Here is a 22,984-nt window from a genome sequence, read left to right on the forward strand (position 1 = left end):
TCGGAGAAAAGGTGGCGGAACTCAAACCTGGCCACGCCCTCATCAAACCCTAGGACCGCCCCTTTAGAGAACAGGAATGCAAGTAAAATTTGGGAGGGGCTATTTCCGGTGTGGGAGGGGCTATTTCCGGTGCGGCCGGCCCGGAAAAAGGTGCCGGAACGCGGTTCCGCCGCATTCCGGCTGAAAAAAAGCCCTGGATACCCAGAAATACTCTATACCATTTTTAGATAGAATAATTATTCTGTGAATTTTATATTAACAAACCTTTAACCATTCTCTTTGATCCAGGTGTAGGTAACCATGGCTATTTCATCCTGTTCCTCTTTTTCTTGAATTTGGTTAATATTTGGGCCATACATGGAACTATTAAATGTATGTATTTCTAATTGTTATTTCATTGCTTAGAGAAAAATCTGATGTGTTGATCTCTAATAGGTCTAATATGTAATTCAACGACAGTATTGTTCAACATTCTAAAATGTTTAAAAAGTAGCATCCTTCTGGAAAATATGAAGGGCTGGCAGCAAGAACTATGTATGCAATATGCATTTCTATTTATAAATAGCAGGTTTGGGCCGAAGTGCACACATAAGATTTTTTATATATAAGTCAAATGAATATACCGTGTTTCCCTGGAAGTAAGGCCTACCCCAAAAATAAGCCCTACCTTGATTTTTGGGGGTGGGCCTAATATAAGCCCTACCCCAAAAACAAGCCCTTGTTTTGGGGCAAGGCACAAACCCAAAAATCAAGCTAGGGCAGGGGTGGGGAGGTGGAGCTGCCCCACCCGCCCTGCACCCACTTACCTTGCATCCAGGCCTCTCCTCGCTGGCCCACTTCTTCTTCTGAGGCCTATTCTGCAGCCAGGCCTATATTTCTCAGTTACAGGGCTTTCCAGAAGTCCTGTGCAGCCAAGAATCGAGCTATGGATTCAATCCGTAGCTCAGTTCTGCAAGACCTCAGCAGCCGAGGACCAAGCTATGGATTGAATCCATAGTTCGGTACTCGGTTGTTTAGGCTTTCTGGAAAGACTTAACTGCAAAATGCAGGCCCGAATGCAGCTGCAGAACTTTGGCCCCAGAAGAAATGGACCGGCTGGTGGGGCTGTAGGTGCCGGGGGTGACGTAAGACCTGGTGCCTCTTTTGGAGGCAAAAAAAAAAAAGACCCGGTCTTATTTTCGGGGAAACACAGTACAACTACTCAACTCAAGAGTGAAAGTTTGGCAGCTACGTGCCTATATCATGCCATGTATTCAATAAACCAGTGAGTTTTTCAGCAATGAAAGTAATCCTGGATTTTATTTGGATATTCGAGCTGTAAGTTGACAACTACACTCTTTCATTAGGCTACATTATGCATATAGAACCTTACCTCTAGTTAATGTGGTTTGCATTTCAGAGAATTTTTGCTACAAATAGTTCTTTGATCCTATGATTGCTGCTCATATTTATTATTAGAGTAAGCTAGTCTTCCTGGTAGTTAAATATATCAATACACATGTAGTACTTATGGATAGTATAAATAATCCATTTGGGGATTGTTTAATTAGTCAAAATAGGATAGAAACAGTGTAAGTAAAAACACAGTTCACCATGTTTTTTTTTAAAGTAATCTTTTATTTAAACTTAAAATTATTTTTCTTAGATTGGTCAGAACGTTGTACCACAACTTATCAGAAAGATGGAGCTTGGATGTCTTTCACACAGATTGTATCTTGTTCTCCTTGGGTGCTATATGTTTTCACACTCATAATTTTTCACACTTTATGGGCTGTGTTATGGCTAATCCTTCAGATTTACCAGGTACACTTTTTATATATATTTCTTTAAAGCATTGCATTGAGTGTTATTTACTCAATAGCCTACACTGTATCACTTTTAATTAATATTTCAGAATTACTAATTTTGTGCATATTTAATCATGATGCCGATGAATTGGTAATGGTCAGGATTGCATCAGTAAATGAAGAGGTCACATGGAATGGGCTTAAAAGACAGGAAGAAAAATTGCTTCCAAAACAACAAATAGGCGGAACTTGAACTGTTCCAAGAAACTCATTTGAGAAAATAAAGTAGGGCTGGAGGAAGAGCATTCAGATTAAAAGATTTGGTTAGTATAGTTACAATAAGAGTAGTCCTGCCCTATATGTAAATTGGTTTCTTAGTTTAGTCTACTAAATAGGTCTGACTGTAAATCAGAGAATATGTTTTCCATTTGCTATTTAGGATTTTACTAGGGATGTCTACCACAAAGTGGCCAAGTCTTTCTGATCAACCATAGCCATGTCCATTACATTTCTTAATGTTCTTAGTTTTGTTTGTGTGTAGGTAAAACAAAAAAGGGAATAATATTCTTCCTTAATATATCAGTTTGACACAGTTTATCCTCAGAGGGGAAACTTTACAAAATATCCTCTTGAAATGATTGCTTGTTCCTAACAGCACCATTTCTAGATTTAGGATTTTTCTGCTATAGATAAATTAATGTTGTATGGTTCAACTGTCAGTTTAATTCTAATATGTGGCAAAGACTTGCTCCTGAGAAAAGCATGTCCTCATGAAGGAACTTCATCTATCTGTATCTATCTTGTGATCAAGCTTCCAAAAATATGGTATGAAGAATTTATCCTGTCCTGTGTAGCATTTAACTCTCAACTGAAAACTGCTTTGTTGGGCAGCTATGTCTAATTTTTCTATGTTAAAACTTCTAAGACAGTGATGGCAAACCTTTTAAAGACCGAGTGCCCAAAAACCACTCCCTGCCCCCGCTCCACCTCCCGCCCTGCCCACCCGCCCGCCGGGACATGCACCACCTCCATGGCCTGCCGCAGATCACCCAGGCAGCCCTGCAGCGCCATGGCAGCCACGCCCTCCGTCTGCACCCTCTAGTAGCAGCATCTGCACGCTATGAAGTGTGAGGGTGGAGTTTTGTCCCTGCTGCCCGGCTATGTCCTTGGCTGCACTGCTCTGTGCGGGCCGTGCCCGGGGGCGACTCTCCTCCAGGGGGGCTGATGGTGAGGAGGGGACTGTGGCAGGAGGCGGGGCTGGGGTGACAGTGCGTGCCCACAGAGGGCTCCAAGTGCCACCTCTGGCACGTGTGCCATAGGTTCGCCACCACTGTTCTAAGACCTGGGATTAGCTGACTAGGAACATTATGCTGCCTTCTTTATTTGTTCTGCGGCTAATGGAGAGTGGTATTTGGCTATCCAGGATATTCATCTATCTGCTTGTTTTTAGTCAACAAGTATATATTGAGAAAAGCTTCTGTAGCTTTTACATATGTCACAATGTAAAACAATTAGGCTGCTTTCTTTCTCCCCCACCCCTCATATATTCTATTATAGAAGGTAAAACAATACAGAAATAGCAGAATAGTATGAATTTTCATTGACAGAGTAGAATTCTACCTGTGTTGGTTTTTTGCATAGAATTTACATAGAACTATGCCAGTATTTTTCAATTTCAGCAACTTCAAGATGTGTGCACTTCAACTGGCATAGTAGACAGTTGCACTTCAACTGGCATAGAATTCCCAGCTGGCATAGTAGACCTATGACTACTGTATTCTACTGAGATACAATTGCCAAGAATTCACCCACTATGTAATTTCTTTCTTTTAAAAACAAAAAGGATGTCTTTTTGCACAAAACTGATTATTAAAGTCAATTCTCAAAGTAATTTTATATGTAGGATATATATTTACTCTGCCAAGAACTAATAGATAAACATAAATTTTGGTAACCACAGTGGTTTTTTTTCTAAAAACCAAAGTTGAAAACAAAACAAAACAAATGCATTAATTTTGCTACCAAGGTATTAATGATTTAATGGAATAATTTGTCATTAGGATAAAGAGAAATAAATAATGCAAGGTTTATTCACACACACACACACACCCATACACATAAAAACATTTATTTATATATACATTTAAACATGTGTCCATATGTCTGTGGGGCTATATATGTTTGTGCGTATGTGTAAATAAATATCAGGACATGAAAATACCCCAAAAGCCATTTCTGTCAGCTTATTTTGGATTTTGAATTAGAGCCTAGCTTAGAGAAATTTCTTGTCCCAATACAATTGCAGTGCATTGTCACTGAAGAATGAATTGCATTATATAGTCTTTCAGATACAGTCTTCAATTTATTTATATTTTTGACTTTTATTAACAGATTGATTTATTAGTGTTGTTCCTCTGTTTTTTCATTTATCAGTGCATTGTTCTTTTGCTTATTTAAAAAGGAAAAAAATTGTTTCAAGTACTTTTGACCTTTTATTTTGTCAATATATTATTAATATATTAATTGGCATTCAAGTAGTCTTTTCCTTTTTAACTCTTTCATTTTCAGATTGCATTCCTCGGATTGACTTCACATGAAAGGACTACACTCCGGAAGCAGAGTAAATATTCCAAACATCCTATTTCACTTAGGAAGACTCCATATAAGTAAGTCATTTTGGAAAGTATCAGTAAAAGCATCCCATTCAATAACCGTTTTTGCTTGAAGTAATCATAGTTGTTAAAGTTGGTTTGCTTAAAAAAATAAACTGCTTTAAAATATGCAACCACCACCATTAAACCCAATAAAAAGCTGTTGTATAACTTACACATCAATAATAAAATGCTCAGGGCAATTGTTTGCAGACTGAGTTTAAGATATTCTGTGTATGTAGAGGAGAATGAGGCAACATCTTTACAGAATTAGCAGATTATTCAGTCGTAAAAAGATAATTGGTGTGCCTACACTTCCTTAATGCATGGAACCCTAGTCACTCTGTTACATGTCACATGTTCTTCTGTTTTCAACCAAAATGCAGATTTGGAAGGAATGTGATGGAATATCACATCTTCCCAGACTAATATCACACAGATTCCCAGGAGGGAGGGGCTGCCTTCCAGAGGACCAAGAGACACACAGTTTAGAAATTCTGTGAGTTCAGTGTCAGAATAGAAAGGTATCTCTCTTTAAAAAATAAAAAAAAAGCATTTTCAGTGCTTTGGAACTCAAAACCTATTTCTACTTTGTTTCATAATTTCACAAAACTGCTTATTGAGAAAAAGATGTTCTGTAAAATATTGTAAATAGGAAATTCACTTTTTGTCATGGCATTGTTAGGAAATCACCAAGCCACAAGTGTTTTCTCAAATTCCAAGTGTGCCACTGATCCAAACAATGGGGAATGACAAGTATACATTAGTATACAAATTCTAACAAGCACCTTACTTGCTTGAAAGCCATTCATTTGTAAACTTATCAATAGTTCTTGGATACTTCCATGATATTGATAAACTGCCAGCATAAAATGTTTTTTTTATATAATATGAAGGTTACTTTCCGTCTGTGTGACTTTTCTTTCTTTTTTAGTCTTGGATTCTTCCAGAACATTGCAGACTTCTTTCAGTGTAGATGCTTTGGGATTCTCAAGCCCAACATGATTGATTGGACTAAGCAGTACACTTTAATATTTAATTTGGCAAAAGATCGACACATTCATCCAGTGTGAAGGCGAAAATCTGCAATTGACTGCATGGAATTTACTGGATGTTTTCAAAAGAGATATTTAGAATATTGTAAAGTATATTACGAATTATTTTGTTATTTGCTATGGGTCTGATGGCTATTTCAGAAAAAAAAAATAAAGTTTACATGGTTAAACTGAAGCAAACTGGAAATGCGATGGCAGCCATGGCTCATGTATAATACCTTCAAATACTTGGATTTGGAACAAATACAGTTGTGAAATGCTAAACTTCCTCAGCTTGCAGAAAAGATTATTTTTAAATAAAGCAAGAAAATCTATCTATGATTCATTTATTTTCAGCCTTCAAAATTTACACTCGGTAAAGAAAATAAAGATGGTTTGAAATATCAAAATATGCTATTACAGGAAACCTAATTTATAATTCATAGCAAGTTATTATACTTCTCTGTTGATGTATAGCTATGCAGTGCTTAGATCAAATCCCTCAAAGTGGCTTGTGATCAACCGTAGGAAAAAATGTGGCTGCTTTATAAAGTATTGCAGTCAGGTGCTATGTTGGCAATCTCATGGTCTTTGAAGCACCTTTTGGAAATTGTATCCAAAGCACTGCATAGCCCTAACCTACATTAAGCCTGTTTAGATTTGACATATTTATGCTCACATTTCAGTTAAAACTTTAATGCATTACTGGCTTTAAATATTTAAAGGAAAATATAACAGTCACTGACACTGAACAATACATGCAGTAATGTCATACTTTTTTTTGAGTTGACCTAATGCATATAAAAACAGATAAAATAGATTGATTGTGAAGCTTTCTGATAGGTGTGACTATTGCACAACAAGTTTTTTGGTAAATTTGACATGCAGTGCAAGTCTGGTGCATGCTGATGTTCATGCCAGAGTGGAACAGAATAAAAGTTACCTCAGATAAATGCAGATTAAAACTGTATTTTTGATTGAGTGCAAAGTTTAAGTAAAATTACAATAAGAGTACTGTGTTAAAGTAATTTGAGAAATGATGAATGAAATATTTGTCTTAGTGCTCACAATTTAATTACACTTCTATCTTTTATGCAGCACAGCACATTTATAAGTAGTGCTGGTCTTCAGTAAAATATGCTTAAAGATGGAATAACCAATCAGCTTTTCCCAAAAAAGACAACAAAGTTTTGAGAGGATTAAAATTAAAAAATAATATAGAGATTATACTTGCTGGTAGACTTGCCTATATTTCATGTTCCATCTTCACTTGGTTGATCTTTCATATGATGTATGATAAAGAATAGGAATTGAGTTTTGCTTAATTAGCACAACTCTAAAAATAATAGTGTCAGCATTGTCTGTGCAATTATCTTGATAAAATAACCAGAATTTTGATTCAAAAATTATTTATGAATAATCCACATCTTAATGTTCTGGAGTGCTCTTGTTCAGGAATGAAATGCTGTTTTTCAAAAATGATTTCCCACAACATTATAACCACTGTGTAAGAAATTAAACCTTTCATTGTTACTTATTTAGATAGGCCTAAATGAGATCTTAGCATGGCATCTTATTCCACCTTCTCAACTTGAGTGAGGCCACCAAATCCAATTCCTTTAGGGCCAAAATTCTTTGCGTAGCAAACTGTAAAACAAAGTAATGACAGATTTAGCTATTCTCATAAACATGTCAACATAAAATACTGTCTAATCTTTCATAAATCCAACTTTTCTATAAAGCTTTGGGAAAGGTACCATGTTAAAATGATACATATAACCCAAATAACTCCATATTGCTCCTTTATTTACCCCTTGTTTCCATTTAGTCACTTCCCTACTTGACTAGGAACTGGTTTAGACTTTATTATTTCTTATTTATAGTAAAAGTGCAGCAATTTAAAGCAGTCATAATAACTTAGTACAACATTTTACATGCAGACAGGGCCACCAGATCTGCTCTACAAAAATGTATTGTAGATGACCACAGGAAGACAGCAGACTTGAGAAACTCTAGCTTGCTTCTACCTGATTTTTAATAGCTTTACTTTAAAAAAACAACTTCAACAAATCAAATGTTTATCACACATGGAGCTTCATGGGTTGACTACAACGTGATAATTATTTCATTTTTTGCTAGCATGATTACTAGAATGACCAAAGGCTTGTCTGCTGTGATACATCATACCACACTGTGATTTGCTTCACCATTATTTCTTGATCAGACCAGATTTGGTTGGATTCACACAACAAAATAAGCCATAAACAAGGCACTGCCCTTTTTCAACTCATAATGAGGATCAAGCTAATACTGGAAACATTACATTGCTTAAGGAGCATGGAGAAAGGTACAGTACTGAGATGGAGGAAAAAAGATAAAAAAATTAATGAGGGAGAAGTTGGATATGTATCTGCTGTTTTTACTCAGGGTTTTTTTTAGGGCAGTAAAATTCTTTGAAAATTTGAATATAATTTCAAACAACTAGCATTTTTTCCAATTTTTTTTGTTACAAGCAAAAAACGTGAAATTAAAAATTAGTTTTTTTGTTTGTTTGTTTTTGTCTTCAAGTCAGTGCTGACTCCTGGTGACTAGTCCCTTCAGTTTTCTTGGCAAGAATTTGGAAGGGTTCTTGCCTCCTTCCTGGGGCTGAGAGTAGTGAATGCCCCAAGGTCACACAATTGGCTTTGAGCCTAAGACAGAACTAGAACTCATGGTCCTCCAGTTTCTAGCCTGATGTCTTAATCACTTCACCAGACTTGCTCTCCATTGAATTTGGGATGAAAATGATGAATCTGTCACTGATGTGTGGATGTATCCTTCATCGTGATCTTTGAAAGAATCAAGTTTTATTTGATACTTCTTTGAAAATCTTTTTGGGTCTAAATCCAACATGTAAAGCCTAAGTCTGCATGCTAATACAACATACATACAACACTTGCCTTTACAATAAATCTCTCCATCTTTGTCTGTAACATTTGTAGATTCTAGACTTTTTCCACAAATAGCACATCGGAAGCAGGTCTTGTGCCAAGGCTGAAACCAAAGACAAAAAATTAACTCACATAAAGTATTTGCACAGCAAGGTTTATATCTGGCAGTCCATCGATAGATTAAGAGAAAGATTATCTGGCCTTAAATTACCTTTCACAAGCTAATCTGGACTTCAGACAGTACATTTATGCTGAATAGACATGAAAATCATAGTAATAATAATAATAAATAATTATTGTTGCCTCATACAGATCAGAACTGGACTATCAACTGCAAAATCTTGTCATTTTAAAATGTGGAATAAATAAGACAGATGTGTCTTTCGGCAGCATAATCCTTGACATATCAATTTATGGCTTCCCTTTAGTTGTATAGGCTTGGAATATTAATCTGGTATCTAATGTACATGTGAGAATATGAAGCAATTAACTCTTTGTTAATTATTCTTGGGTTGTGATAACTTTCAGCTAAAGTGTTTTAATAGTGTCTTGTGTATTGTGATAATATATTTCATAGATTTCTTACCTTTCCTCCTCCTATTATCTTCTCTGCAGCATACACTGACTTTCCACAACGAGGACATTTTTCTACATCTCCAAACTTTTTGGCAAATTTTGAAGGGTTGGTAGGGGTAGAAGGACGACCTGGTTTTGGTGAGCTGGTGGCAAGAAAGTTTAGCATGTATTAACTTTTTTGTCTCAGAGATCAACTAAATTTTGGAATATCTTACCTAACAATGTATCAAATGAGAGAGGGAGGGAGGGAAGATTTATACTTTTAATAGAGCCAATCAATATCAGCAACGTAACACGAAAACTATATATTCTGAAAAATTTATTTAAACCACAATTGCTGATTTCATGCTGACCATAGTTCATAGCAGAATCTTCATGCTCAGCATGAAGTAAAAGAGGAAGATCTATTCCTCTGAGAAATCCTGATAAGCATGAAGAGTAATAGAAATATAAAAGTAACAATTCTTAATGGCTAGAAAGGCATGGGCAACAAAATCACAAAGAGTGCTGTTTTGAAGAATAATAAATGTATTGTGATACAGATTTTTGTAGGTTCTGTCAATGAACCATAGTTACAGATTTAACACAGATAAAATGTAAAGGAGTTAGAGACATCAAAGATACCTGGTGAAATAAAAGAGAGAAACTATAATAAGGATAATGTCACAGTACCATGTAGTATTATGGTTATTGCAGATTACAAAACAAACGATGATTAAACCTTCAGATTTGCCATTTTGATAAAAAAAATAGTGATAAACATCCACAGCTTTGTCTATTTATTGTAATTCTATAGTTGTGTAATTCACACAGTGTTGTTTAGTCTGTGTCAAGGCTAAACAGCAGGAGGAACAATACACTGTTGTAGTACATGGCAATCTTTTTAAGCCTTTTCCAACCCCATTCCACCCACCAAATATTGTCCTAAATTCCTTTCCTGAGATAGCCTACACTCTCCTTGTCTTTTGCATTTTTCATTGCTTAGAGTCCTCGATGTTCTCTGAGTTAAGAACTATTCTCTGAGCTCAGCTCAACCCTGAGCTACATATATTGTCTCCCATTGATATCATTGCTTAGACTTTAAAAAAATGCAATATAGAAATCTGAATATCCTTGCACAAATGTTTTTGGAGCAGATGATTTTAGATTAACCTGATCTCCTAAACAGAATCCAATGCAAGAAATTATTGCCAGAGGTTCCATATTTGAATTCTGTTGTGTCTTCCATCCCCTCTCTCCCCAATCCAGTTACAGTAGGGAAGGTTTTTCTGACTGGACTACTCCAATTGATCTCTTAGAATCTGTATTTAGACAGCACACATACATACATGAAAAGAACCAAGGCTGTTAAAAGTAAAGACCAATTCTTTAAGAAGAACTGCCCTGCTTGCTAAATATTCCTGATCCCTCTCATTTGTAAATAAAAAGAATCATGGACCAAAAACATATTGGACCCTATGCTCTGGAATGCCTTGCCCTTACAAGCGCCTTCCATATTAAGTTCCCACAAACTGGTAAAAATCATTTTCTTTAAACATATTCAAGGTGAGGGGTCCTTGGTACTCTCTGAAAGTGGTTGTTAGCTTGCTAGCAATGATGATATTAACTAATTTGGGTAATGAAATATCTGCAAGAAAACAGCCAAGCTCAGAGGGTACCAAGGACCCTTCATTTCAACCCTGAGCTACAAATATTCTCTTTAATGAGACATTCAAAGTGTAAATGGTTGATGTATGGTGTAGAATTTGTAATGTGTATTAGCTTTACTGCCAGGAGTAATACCAAACTAAGCAGTAAAAAGATCCTGGAAAACAAACAATTGAACAAAGAAACAATGGAATGTGTGGATCACATCTATAAATGCACATTGCTTTGTGGGTTGTAAGTTTTTCCAATGAAGGAGTAGGCACCAAAGGAGTCCCATATTAAGATACGAGGACAATTCAGAAATAAACCTCTGTGTTATCAATGACAGACACTCACAGATACAGAACTTTTATTATACACATTAGAAAACTACAACATTACATTACTTTTCGACATAATCACCATTCAAATTAAGGCACTTGTCATAATGTCTTACAAGCTTTGAAATCCCTTAGTAGTTGTTGCTCAGCGCCAAATCTGGGCTATGGGGAGTTAATCAAAAACATCCCAACAGAACTGCTTCAAAAGTTCTTGGGTGCGTCTAACGGTGTGCAGGTGAGCATTATCATGAACCAACACCACACCGGAAGTGGTGCCATAGAAAATCCTGCCAAATGTGAAGATTTGTGAAGTTCATGGAGCATGGTTTGACCATCAGTTCAGAAGTCTACTGTGAAATGTTATGAAAACTCAGATGAACCATCCATAACAAGCATCAGGGCATGCTGACTTCCGATAATGCTTGCCTGCACACTGCTAGACGCACCCATGAACTCCATGAAAGACTGAGTGTCAAGGGGCACCATTTGTATTGTAAAAGTTAAATGACTGAAAGAAAGGACAAAAGTTAGTTTTTGAAAAATAACTAAATATAAAGGAGGGCTTCTGGAAATAAAGGATTGTAATTTATAATTAATAAGGTCACTGTACCCTAGAGGGAAAGTTATTAGTAAATTGTACTGGGACTGCTATAAGAATGAGGGAAAGTTCAGAATAATCTGACAGGACAAAGAAATCGGGGAAATTTATTGTGGGGAAAATTTAAAGAGGGGGCTTATTTAATTCAAATTTAAATTTGATTTATACAAAGTAAAGGTGGGTAGTAATCAAATAAATAAATAATAATAATATTCCATTCATTGTGTAATTACCATTAATGCAATATTCAGCTATGTGATACCATGCAGAGCTCCTAGAGGTCAGGAGAGCTTGGCCTCCAGTTCAGAGAGCTAACATTTAGATTCTACTTATTTTTTTTACAAAATTTTAAAATGTGTGTAAATAAGACTTCATTTCCTGGTGCCATGTAAAAGAAGTATTCTTTCTGTGTGGTAGCACAATTGCCCAATAGAATATGTAATCGTCGTAATGTAATACTCCTGAAGGACTACGTCTCGTTAAAATGGTTTTAGGAAAATAGATTGTATCAATTAAAGAAAAACATCCAGAAAACTATTTCTCTAGCATGTAGTTATGGAAACTGAGCGACATGACTGGATGCAACCACAGCTATAATTATAAAACAACCCAGAATTTCACTTACTGCTGCTGTAGATCCAACCCCAGATGATCTCCTGTGTCCGTGCTGAGACAACCAGCGCCTTGCCCATAGCCAATCCCTTTGGGACCATATTTCCTCCCATAACATGTTTTGCAGTAGATTTCAGATTCATGAGCCGCTACTGTTGTGCTGTCCAGAGCTTTTCGGCAACCCACTGAGAAAGAAAGATGAAAACACACATTATGGTCCTGAACTGCAAACAGAGGCACCTGCATTTTACTGTTCTGCATTGTAGGTTGTTTGAAAATGAGAATACTAAAAGTTTCCTAATAATCAAAGCCAATAGAAACTAGTTGCATCTACTGTTAGAGAAATGAGAAGTAGTCATGGGTCCAGAAAACTAGGATAGAAAACAAGTGTCTGTTTTCCTCACCATCAAATCCCACAAGAAGGGTAACATACAAAGGCAGAATAAAAGCTAGAATTTATTGATGGCGACAAGGACAGCAAGCTTTGAGTTCAGAAAGTCTTAAGGTCTCTTTCTGGAAAGCTGGTCCTTGAGTGCTCTGTTGCAACTTCAAGCCATGCCTAGCTGCACATAAATTTATAACTAAAGTAGCACTACAGAAATGCTAATAAATCTCTAGTGATACTTTTCTCCAAAGGAAACCAAATCTGGGTGCCCACTGGACCCGGATCTTCTACAAAGCTCAGGCAAATTAAGTTTGTGTCACAATATTTGAGAACATTTCCCCAGTGAAAATGCATTTTGAGGAAGTGTGGTATTATAATGAAGATTATGCATTGGACAGCTTCTCTTTCATATCCCTCTCCAGCCACAAACCATGTTTGTCTACCCAGCTTTGAAGTGAAGGTCACAAAGAATGCCGACCTTATAAAACACCATTACAAAGTTCCCTAAGATTATGTGAAGTGCTTTGAATACTTATAGATCCTTTGAAGTCTAATGCAAATTAAGCTTTATTTGTATTTTGGCAATGTATATTCACAGGCTATGTCTGGGTCACAATTGTAGGAAAGTAATGCTTTTCTGAATTCCGCCACTACCCCCATGCAACAAAAATAAAGATTTATTCTGACTATATTGCAATAATATTGCTAGCTATATGACTATAAACATTATTTGCTTAAGAAATTAACAAAGGCCATTGCAAAGGTTTCATACTTATCCTAAGGACAGAAAGGCAGATGTTACAAATAAATTTTCTCCAGTGCATTAAGATTGCAAATAAAAGTTGATTATTGAAGTAAATAGGAACAGATAAAATTGAGTCCTCTAAAGAAATAATGTTCTGTGATTTTGTGAATTTCCTCCTTGACTATTTTGCATTCTCATCTGGGAAGAAAAGATAATGATGTTTGCTCTGTGAATTGTTAAAGGATGGCTCCAGCAGCAGATAAAGTGCTTCTATTTCTGGTCTCTTTGGAATAGAGGGTCTATGCTGCAACAGATGGCCCCAAAGCCTTGCTGGCTGAGAAGACTCATGTGTCAGAAAGTAGGTTGAAGTTGACAAATTGTGATTGAGCCATACAGGCACCACAGATGCCCTTTAAGTCAAAACTGACGGACAAATCAGAGGTGTTAATGACAGCAAGTCACATCATAAGGGGTGGATTTTTCCCCCCCACACAGGAGAGGCTGTGTTTTCTGCCAGCATTGTTCCACAAAATTAATGACTAAAGGCAATTTATTATTTATATGACTTTCCTACTAATTATACATCAAGCTGTGTGAACACCACAAAATCATATAACGATTTAAAGAACAAACTAGCTCACAAACATTTGCTACAGGAATTAATGTAAACATATAATGCAACCAACCAAGCAGCAACAACATTGATGCCTTTTATACAGAAATGTGGTTTATTAAGTTTAATAAGAAATTAACTCCCAGATAACTGGGATGCAGCTGCAGTCTAAAACGCTCTACAATAAAGCCTAATGTTGCACATTAAAAACCATTGTATAAAAAACTTATTTTCTCATTTCTTGTAAACAGAGAGAAAGGGATGCTTTCTACTGTAGCTTTCAGTTGTCAACTCAGAGGAGAAGGTATTAAGGAAAGAAATCAGATTTCCATTGGGTGTGAACAATAGATAAACCTTTTTTTTTTTTTTTGAGAAAATCAATTACTGATCAGGGACTTAAGAGACAGGAAGCATTTCCTAATGTTTCATCATAAATCAACTCTCTTGTACTTTAAAACCATTATTCCTTGTTGTTGCCACTAGGATGTCAGTTTCAATTGTATGAAAGGAGAAGTTGTGTTGAACATTAACGAAAATGCCCACTTTTCAAGAAAGATTGGAAAGAATACAGTACAGGTTCTGCTCCCCTACCATTAGCCCTTCTTAGGCTTGCTAAATTATTCTTTTATCAATTCTGCCCTGTTCTCCAATTGATTTGATACTCATTTTTATTTCTTATGCAACATATGGATTCACATAATATCTGTCAGTGTTGATTATTCAATCTCCTTATTCTCCTTCACTCCTGCAGTCTCCAAAAACACTGATCAATTTTTCAATAGTCAAAACCTACTCTTAACATGGATACAGACATTTAATTAATTATCAGACCCATGAATGAAAAGAACATTTATTTTCTATCAGTGTAATATACAATCTTGCTTGTGGCAAGACATGCATTGGTCTTTAAAATGAGGACGACCGGGACAAAAACCATATTAATGGTATTGAAAATCGAAATTAAATACATGTAAGATGTTTATATCCATGCATCTAATAATATTTGTAAGCTGCCGCAAGACAGCTCTAGGCAAGATGGGCAGCATATAAGTGAATAAATAAATATTTGTTTGTCATATTAAAATTAGTGTTTGATGTAAATTTTCAGAGAAGCTCTGGAGGACTCATCCCAGATCTTAGATAGTTACAGTGTAGAGCTTCTAGCTGACTAGAAGTAGTGAATACAAGCTTGTTTTTCCCAGAGTGAATCTTTATGTTATCCAACATGGCAATATTCATAAACAAAACAGAGATGTCAGCAGATAGAAGGCACTGGAAGTATGCCGGTTTAACTATCACATATATGTCACACATTTCCCCCCCAGAGGATTTTAAGCAAAGAGTTGCTAATCAAACCTTCTGGGAAATCATACCGGTAGCAATGGATGTTCTATATTAGTGGAGAATTGGACCAGAGTACCTTGAAGGCTCTTTCCCATGCTACAGTTGGATTCACACATTATGTTATGTCATAATATTGCTTCATTTTTTTAAATTTACTTTCTATTTGCTTATTTAATTATTTTTATTCAATTTCTGTAGATATCCATCTCAATCAATGACTCTGAGCCAATTAATTCTGGCTTGTTGTATGGTCCTAAAAATAGTGGTTAATAAAGGGATTTATAGTTAATTTTATGCAAGATCACCTATTATGGCTTATTTAACAAATCATAATCCTTCCGATGTCAGTACAATGAAGACCCAGATTGTTGAGGGCTATCAAGCTCTATGAAGCGGTATATAAGTCTAAGTTCTATTGCTATTGCTAATATTATGACTTAATGCTCTATGAGTTAATCCACTTGCTTGACGTTATGGCTCTATAAAAGATTTTCTCTCAAGCATTATAAAATAGGTTTCTGAAAACTTTATAAGAACCAAGGATTGATTTATTATTTATTAATTCATGAATATGGCATTTGAATACAATAATTATTTTTAGCTGTTGTTTTGGTAGGCAGAAATAAAGAATATTAACTATTGTTTCAGGAATCACAATGATGAATAACAATCTACAACTATCTGGTGAAAGAAGAAACATAGATGAACTTACTGCATAGGAAACAGGTCTTATGAAAACTCCGTCCATTACACTGAATTTCCTCAGCATGGTAGACTGTTTTGTCACATGCACCACATTTGGCTCCACCTCCCCAATTTGGCATCCTTGAAATTGTCAGTTGGCTTGAGTTGTCACCTTTAAATCCAAAAATACATAAAGCATAATTAGAAGAAATTAGTCCTCCAGCGTGCTATACTAAAACATTTTAACATGATGCTACACGAGCTATCCAGCTGTGTCATAATTGAACTCTCAGTTGGGACTACCCTATCTGCACTGCAAACATTCAGACAACCATTAGATGATGGAGAAAAATAATTTTCTCTCTGTCTTTGCTGCAGTCAAGCTATGGCATGCCTAGGATGGTTCCTGTAAAAATATAGGCCTTGACTCTGGTTTGGTTGACAAATTTAAATTATGGGAATTGAGATGCATCACAAGTGCAGGAATCTCCCAAATTTATGGCCTTTTATGAAGAGCCAAGTCTGAAAAGTAAAAAGTGGATGAAAGATAGCTGATAAAAATCCTCAAGGATTGTGAAAGTTACCAAACATGTGACAGGTTCTGCCCACCATCTTGCAGTAGAAGCCCTTCCTTCCTGGGTGCCACCATCCCATATATCAATCCTTATGCCCCTTGGAACGATCATTCCAGGGAATTGTGGGAATGTGTTCTGGAACACAGAAGAACTGGGGGTTGGGAAATCCTTATCACTTTTTTGATAGTAGAAAAAAAGGCATATAAGACAATAATCAAGAACAGAGCATTGTTAGTACTTTGAACTTAGAGCCATTGTGAAAAACTTGTGCATTTGCTATCTGAAACAAATTTAAAATGGTTTCATCTCCCTTTCTAGAAGCATGATACCCAAGGTTATTTTGGCACCTATGGCAGGAGAATCCCACTGACATCTCTCTTGACCATTCCTGGCAACAAAACCAGAAGCAATGATAAATAAAACTATAATTCTCAGAAGGACTCCCAAACTCTGTTCCATTCTGTAGTGCACTTCAACTTCAATCCAAAAGGGATCTATAGAGATCTTCCAGTTAAGCCTTTAATAATAAATTGCATGGAGCAAAATGTAGCATCTTCTACAAAGCCGCCTTTCATGATATAAGAATCTCCTTGAGTTCTCAACCTAATCATCAGGTGTTATCTCTTTTGTTGCTCCAATTACTGTCAGCACTGTGGGGTTTTCATACTTAACCGAAACAGCATTTTTTCCTACTGAGTTTATCCTTTTGCCGAGTGGATCTTCTTTAGAAGGATCAAGCTACTCAAAACATCTAGGAAATATTCTTATGCTGAGCAATAACTAGCTGTGTCCCATTTTAATTAAATTACCATGAAAGCATTTTCCTTCTGAAAAGGAAATACTTATTTCAGTTTAAGAGAAGGAAAAAGCATTTGCTTTCCCTTCAAATATCAATGATTTTTTTTTTCATCATGTGCATTTAATAAAAATAAGAATAAGCTCAAGAATAACAAAATGAGGGCAAGGATGCTCATGTTGCAGCTTAGGATTGCTCTCCCTTAACACAACATTTGGCTTTATTCTCTGCTGCTATATATTTAAAGTGTGACTCTTTTCTTTCTTTAGCTCAGTGTCTCCTCTCTTATTTCCCTGTGCTATTTTGTTTTAGCTCAGTTGTGTTGTTGCTCAGCAACCAAAGTTAAAAAGAAATCCCTCTCATGCTCCCAGGTTACCCTGACTTGTTAAAAAAGCAGGGTGTAGTAATAATGCATTGCAGGGGCACATCCTTTCAGATTCCACAAATGAATGTGTAAATTTCCTCCCTTTGAAAATGTGAGCTTTGCAATGTGGTACGACAAAAGTTTAGCCTTGGCATTCAAAGCTTGTTCACACAAGAAACTAAGAATGGCATCACAGATTTTAGAAAGCAAATGTTGCCTGTCCTAGAAACATAGCAGCACAAAAGAGGAGTTGCTATGAACAGCTGTGGAAAGCAGATACAGTATGCAAAGAAAGAGTTGGGCTGGATCTGGATCTGACTTAAAACGGTTAATAAATTGTCGTTCAGTAATAGTTCTGATAAGCTGTCTATCTTTGTGCTCAAGGTTCTTGGCCCAAATATTTCATATTAGAATTTCTGAGCATGATAATGTACGTGCTTTAATTATCGCCTATCAAAAGAGTCTCCTATCTCATCAAATGTTTGTTGTCAGAGATTAAAAGTCTAAGAGGTTGGAGGTGGATCAAAAGGGAGAAGAATGCAAAAGAGATAAAAGGATGAGGTGAGGGGAATATATTTAACTTGGCTGCACTTGCTGTGTGTAGAACTGAGAATAAGAAAGCAATGGGCTTAAGACAATGCTTTATCGTTTGAATCAATTTGAAATTATTTTTGTTGCATTACTCTTTCCTTTCCTTCTTTTTAGTAATAATTCCAAGGGCAGCAACACATTTATGAAGGAAATGCAGCATTCTCAACTTCTTAAAGCAAATAGGTTAGGGATCATACTTGGAATGCCCGTCTAGACTCTTATCTGCAGATGAAGAAGCCACAACTTCTGTAGAAAAGTCTATTCCAATATTGTACAGATTTTGCAGTTGTGACATTTTTTTATTACGCTAACTTGACGTTTTCTCTGAAAATCACAATTGTATATCATTAATTAAACATCCATATTCACTTAATCATCTGAAAACCATCAAGCTTTTCCAATTAGGTTAGCCTTTTAATAAAGTCCAACATGACAGCTTGGTATATTCAGTCATCTTCTATCCCCAGAGCTCCTGTTGTCTGCTGTTTTGCTTTTATTACTTCATTTTTTTGAGCACACCATCAGTGACAAAGGTGAGATGGAACAAATCTTTCCTTTTATTCTAGACTCTGGGCACTTCAGTAGTTTGAGCCAAATAAAATTAGAAAATGTCATTCAGTTCAAAGAGGTATCCACTTTTCCTCTCACCATGGTATGAAATATGATTAATATGCTACAGAATTTCCAAATTGCACAAAAAAGGAGCTGAAAAAATAACTTTGACCATTACTAACATATAGGAAGCTAACAGCATACCCAAACATCAACAGTATTAACTCTAGTTAAGATACTATGGCTATACTCTGGTTCCAGATTTTAAATTTTGGTGTCCCATCCTGTTTGGGAGAAATACAAATAAACTCAAATGCTATTTGAATGGTCATCCATGTTGCATCCCAAATGTTCCATGATTCATTGGAGGAAAAAGGTGATCCAATGCTCTTCGCCTCCGCTTTTCTAAGTTAGGTGAGTGATACTGTCAGTAAATCCACACAGAAAAAAATTCCGTGGGACAATAATGATGTCAGCTGGTAGGCTGCAGCAAGCAAATATAACATTCAAAATATAGCAGTGACCTTTTCCTTGCCCTTTATTTCAAATGTACCACAGAAAGGAGCTGCATTGCTCATACTGCTTTCTTGATGTCTTGGTGAGTCATATTTTCTAGCCTTAGTCTGTTACATTATGATCAGTTGGGTTACTCTGAACTTCTGGCTCAGTCCATCTTTTAACCCTCTTGGCAAGCCAATCACTTTCTTATTATAGCTTTCCCCTCAGAGATAGCTTATCTAACTGACACTGCGCCAAAACACTATTAAGATTTTTTTTTTTAACCAAGTCCAAGATGTCAGAAATTGCATTGAGATTCACCGAGCACTTTGCTCTTTAAAATTGCCATCTTGATGTCACAGGAAAAGGGAGCTAGAGAGAAAAGTATTATGCCTAATACAAAAATGAGTTACATTACCAGTTTCCTGAGGCAGTTAAACACAAGTCATGGAAATAACCACATATTATTTTCCTGTATTTACCTGTGTTAAATTTTGGCACAGGGTTTGTTCAGTCAAATATGTGTGTACCTTACTTTGTCATAATCAACATTACTTTTACCTGACAATACTTGGCAATCTATTTTTCCCAACTACCTACAGAATATATGACGATGGTCAGTTCAATCAGTTCATTTACACATGGGTCAATAAAATTAAAAGTAAATCTCTTTCTCTCTTCACATCTGGGTTGTACCCGCTGCTCTAATCTGCCAAGAATGTGGAAAAAAAACTTTGGGCTATAGAAAACACTTGTGGTTCCAAGGGTACATCTGTATCAAAAATCACCCCCAACCTGCAAGCCTGAATTTGGTGGGAGGAATGTAGCCCCTTACCATATAGGGCTAGCAGAACACAACTCAACCAAAGGAAAAAAAACATGCAAGAACCTAAAGATCATGGAAGCAACCCTGCATATTAAATATCATCTCCATACACAAAAACCTTTTCCCCATAATAGCTAGACACTATCTGTTGATTAAAATTCTGCCTATTATAGAGAAAATAAAAGAACTGTTCTACGTAATAAAAGTGAATGGAGAAATACATTCCTCTTAATCTGTCCTGCAATAAACTTTTGATTTTGTTCAGTAAGCTTACTCAGGGATTTGTAACCTTGAAACTGGAGTATCTTTATGGGTTTGTCTAAAAGCTTCATAGGAGAATCCAAGCATTCAATTGATTTCAGTGGAATATAATTCAAGGCATATACCTTTGATTTTTCTTCCTCAGAAAAAGTTGCGATGACTACAAATAGAATTCAGTGTTTCACAACACAATGGCACTTTTTATGATCACAGGAGAGCTGTTTTCCCAGAATGGCAGTAGCTGCAAGATTTTTTAGAGATTTTTCATCTTCTCTTACTTCAGAGATGCACAAAAACTACCTGAAGCTTGCATTTGGGCTTCCAGCATCTCTTTGGCAGATTTCACAGTGGAACAAGATCAGTATTTTTAGTTGCTGTTATTTTGCTTTAGTGGGTTAACTTTTAGATTTTTTTTTAAAAAAAGATAAAATATGATAACATAGCCTTGTTATTTTTTATTGTGAGTACACTGGCACACATTAAAATGAAATTCTGTTGCCTGCTCCCAAAAGAAAGTATATATATATAACATACATATACCCATGCTATACACATACATATCTATATCTATACCTATACCTATATATACATATATTCAGAGATAAAACTAAAAATTCGACTCTTGGGAATATTCATAGTACCAAAATAACGATCACCAAGAGAGCATCCATAAAAATATAGAATTTAATACACCAAGCTGTCGTCAAATACACTTGACATCGTCAGGGTTAAAAGGCAATCAGCATTTGCCTTTTAACCCTGACGATGTCAAGTGTATTTGACGAAAGCTTGGTGGGAGAAAGGAATCTTTTGCCTGTATCAGCTCAAACTAGAGCCATCCACAGGCTTAGCAGTCGCAACTGCGACATCATATGTGTTTTTCAAAATTTGGATTGCTAACGAATTTAGGGAGAACTGGAATAGCCATTTCGAACTTTTTAGTTCTTTTCAACCAGACATACCCTTCTGAGATTCGAACCATCTGCCTAACATGCAGACAGCCCAGGTTCGAATCTCAGAAGGGTATGTCTGGTTGAAAAGAACTAAAAAGTTCGAAATGGCTATTCCAGTTCTCCCTTAATTCTTTGTTAGCAATCCAAATTTTGAAACACACACACACACACATATAAAAATCACTGTCCATTTTGAATAAATAGCGAAAAGAGGAAACTTTAAAAATCCTGCCTTTATTATTTTTATAGATAACTCAAGGTGGTGAACAAGCCTAATACAGAATAACAGAGTTGGAAGGGACCTTGGAGGTCTTATAGTCTAACCTCTTATTTAAGCAGGAGACACTATACTGTTCCAGGCAAATGACTATCTAATCTCATCTTAAAGACCACCAATGGAGCACTCACAACTTCTGAAGGCAAGCTGCTTCACTAGTTAATTGTTCTGTCAGAAAATTTCTCCTTAGTTCTAGGCTGGATGTCTCTTTGATAAGTTTCCATCCATTACGTCTGGTCCTGCCTTCAGGTGCGTTGATCCCTTTTTTGTGATAGCCTCTTAAATATTAGAAGACTGCTATGATGTCACCCCCTAGTCTTCTCTTTGTTAGACTAAACATTCCCAGTTCCTGCAACCATTCATTCGTTTTAGTGTCCAATCTTCTTTCCTCCTCTTGTTTTCCCCACAACAGCCCTGGGAGGAAAGTTGGACTGCAAGAGAGGAACCAGCCCAAACCTCCAGTCAGGTTTCATGCCTAAGGCAGGACAAGAATTCATAGTCTCTTGGTTTCTAGCCTAGTGCTTTAAACACTAGACCAAACTAATTGAGTTGTCCTGGTTTTTACTGATTGTGAAAATATACTGCTCAAAAAACATAAAGGGAACATTTTACCATGGAACTGAAGGGGTTTGCGTTCCCTTTATTTTTGTGAGCAGTATATATTCTATTCATTAAAAGAATCCCAGCCTTCAGTCTTAAATGAACTTACTAGCAAGACAGCTCCACTACACTAGTTTTTTTGAGAGGTTGGGAGAGTGGTGGAAATGTAAATTCCAAATTTTCAGATTTGGCAAAAAATAATTGCAACAGTAGTAAACAAATTCTAGCAATCCATTTCTCCCCTCACTAAACCACCCTCACTAAACAATAGCAGACAGTACCCCTTAATTTTTCTCAGCAATACTTACAAGAAGGAAATGTACGTATTTTCTTGTCTTCTTTATCTTTTTGAAGAGACCAAGCCAAGATCCAGCTGACTTTAAATATTTTCCAGGAGAGGCGGGCTGTGTAAGTTGGGACAGGGGTATGTGAGCAATGTTACTGCTATCAGGTAGCTTAAAATAACTTGTGACAANATATATATATATATATATATATATATATATATATATATATATATATATATATATATATATATATATATATATATATATATATATATATATTAATCACTGTCCATTTTGAATAAATAGTGGAAAGAGGAAACTTTAAAAATCCTGCCTTTATTATTTTATAGATAACTCAAGGTGGTGAACAAGAAAAGGACCTTGGAGGTCTTATAGTCTAACCTCTTATTTAAGCAGGAGACACTATACTGTTCCAGACAAATGACTATCTAATCTCATCTTAAAGACCACCAATGGA

General features: G+C 36.1%; 2 protein-coding genes across 2 annotated transcripts in view; one reads left to right on the forward strand and one right to left on the reverse strand.

The window, feature by feature from the left end:
• Positions 1 to 5,781, forward strand: part of ZDHHC13 (zinc finger DHHC-type containing 13) — a 30,907-nt gene extending 25,126 nt beyond the window's left edge. The window contains exons 14-17 of the mRNA XM_015823794.2: positions 289 to 372; positions 1,646 to 1,803; positions 4,356 to 4,453; positions 5,373 to 5,781. Coding sequence (XP_015679280.1) covers positions 289 to 372; positions 1,646 to 1,803; positions 4,356 to 4,453; positions 5,373 to 5,511 — 479 coding nt within the window. The 3' untranslated portion in view covers positions 5,512 to 5,781. The remainder of the gene's footprint in view (positions 1 to 288; positions 373 to 1,645; positions 1,804 to 4,355; positions 4,454 to 5,372) is intronic.
• Positions 5,782 to 5,806: 25 nt separating this feature from the next.
• Positions 5,807 to 22,572, reverse strand: CSRP3 (cysteine and glycine rich protein 3). The gene is made up of 6 exons (XM_015823795.2): positions 22,528 to 22,572; positions 15,955 to 16,098; positions 12,169 to 12,340; positions 8,989 to 9,121; positions 8,412 to 8,505; positions 5,807 to 7,119 (listed from the first exon to the last, which is right to left on the reverse strand). The coding sequence occupies exons 2-6, from the start codon at positions 16,064 to 16,066 to the stop codon at positions 7,046 to 7,048; spliced, it is 585 nt and encodes a 194-aa protein (XP_015679281.1). The 5' UTR covers positions 16,067 to 16,098; positions 22,528 to 22,572; the 3' UTR covers positions 5,807 to 7,045.
• Positions 22,573 to 22,984: the final 412 nt, after the last annotated feature.

The sequence above is a fragment of the Protobothrops mucrosquamatus genome, unplaced genomic scaffold (genome assembly GCF_001527695.2).
Source record: "Protobothrops mucrosquamatus isolate PMUCROS unplaced genomic scaffold, P.Mucros_1.0 scaffold1989, whole genome shotgun sequence".
In the NCBI taxonomy this organism is placed as follows: Eukaryota; Metazoa; Chordata; class Lepidosauria; order Squamata; family Viperidae; genus Protobothrops; species Protobothrops mucrosquamatus.

What these genes read in the sequence shown, in the direction of transcription:
- CSRP3 (XM_015823795.2), bottom strand. Translation starts at nt 16,066, where the DNA reads ATGCCAAATTGGGGAGGTGGAGCCAAATGTGGTGCATGTGACAAAACA. An exon ending in AGATAATAGGAGGAGGAAAG is followed by an intron (nt 8,506 to 8,988) that starts GTAAGAAATCTA and finishes CTTTGGTTTCAG; the next exon opens with CCTTGGCACAAGACCTGCTT. An exon ending in TGGAGAGATTTATTGTAAAG is followed by an intron (nt 7,120 to 8,411) that starts GCAAGTGTTGTA and finishes TTTGTTTTACAG; the next exon opens with TTTGCTACGCAAAGAATTTT.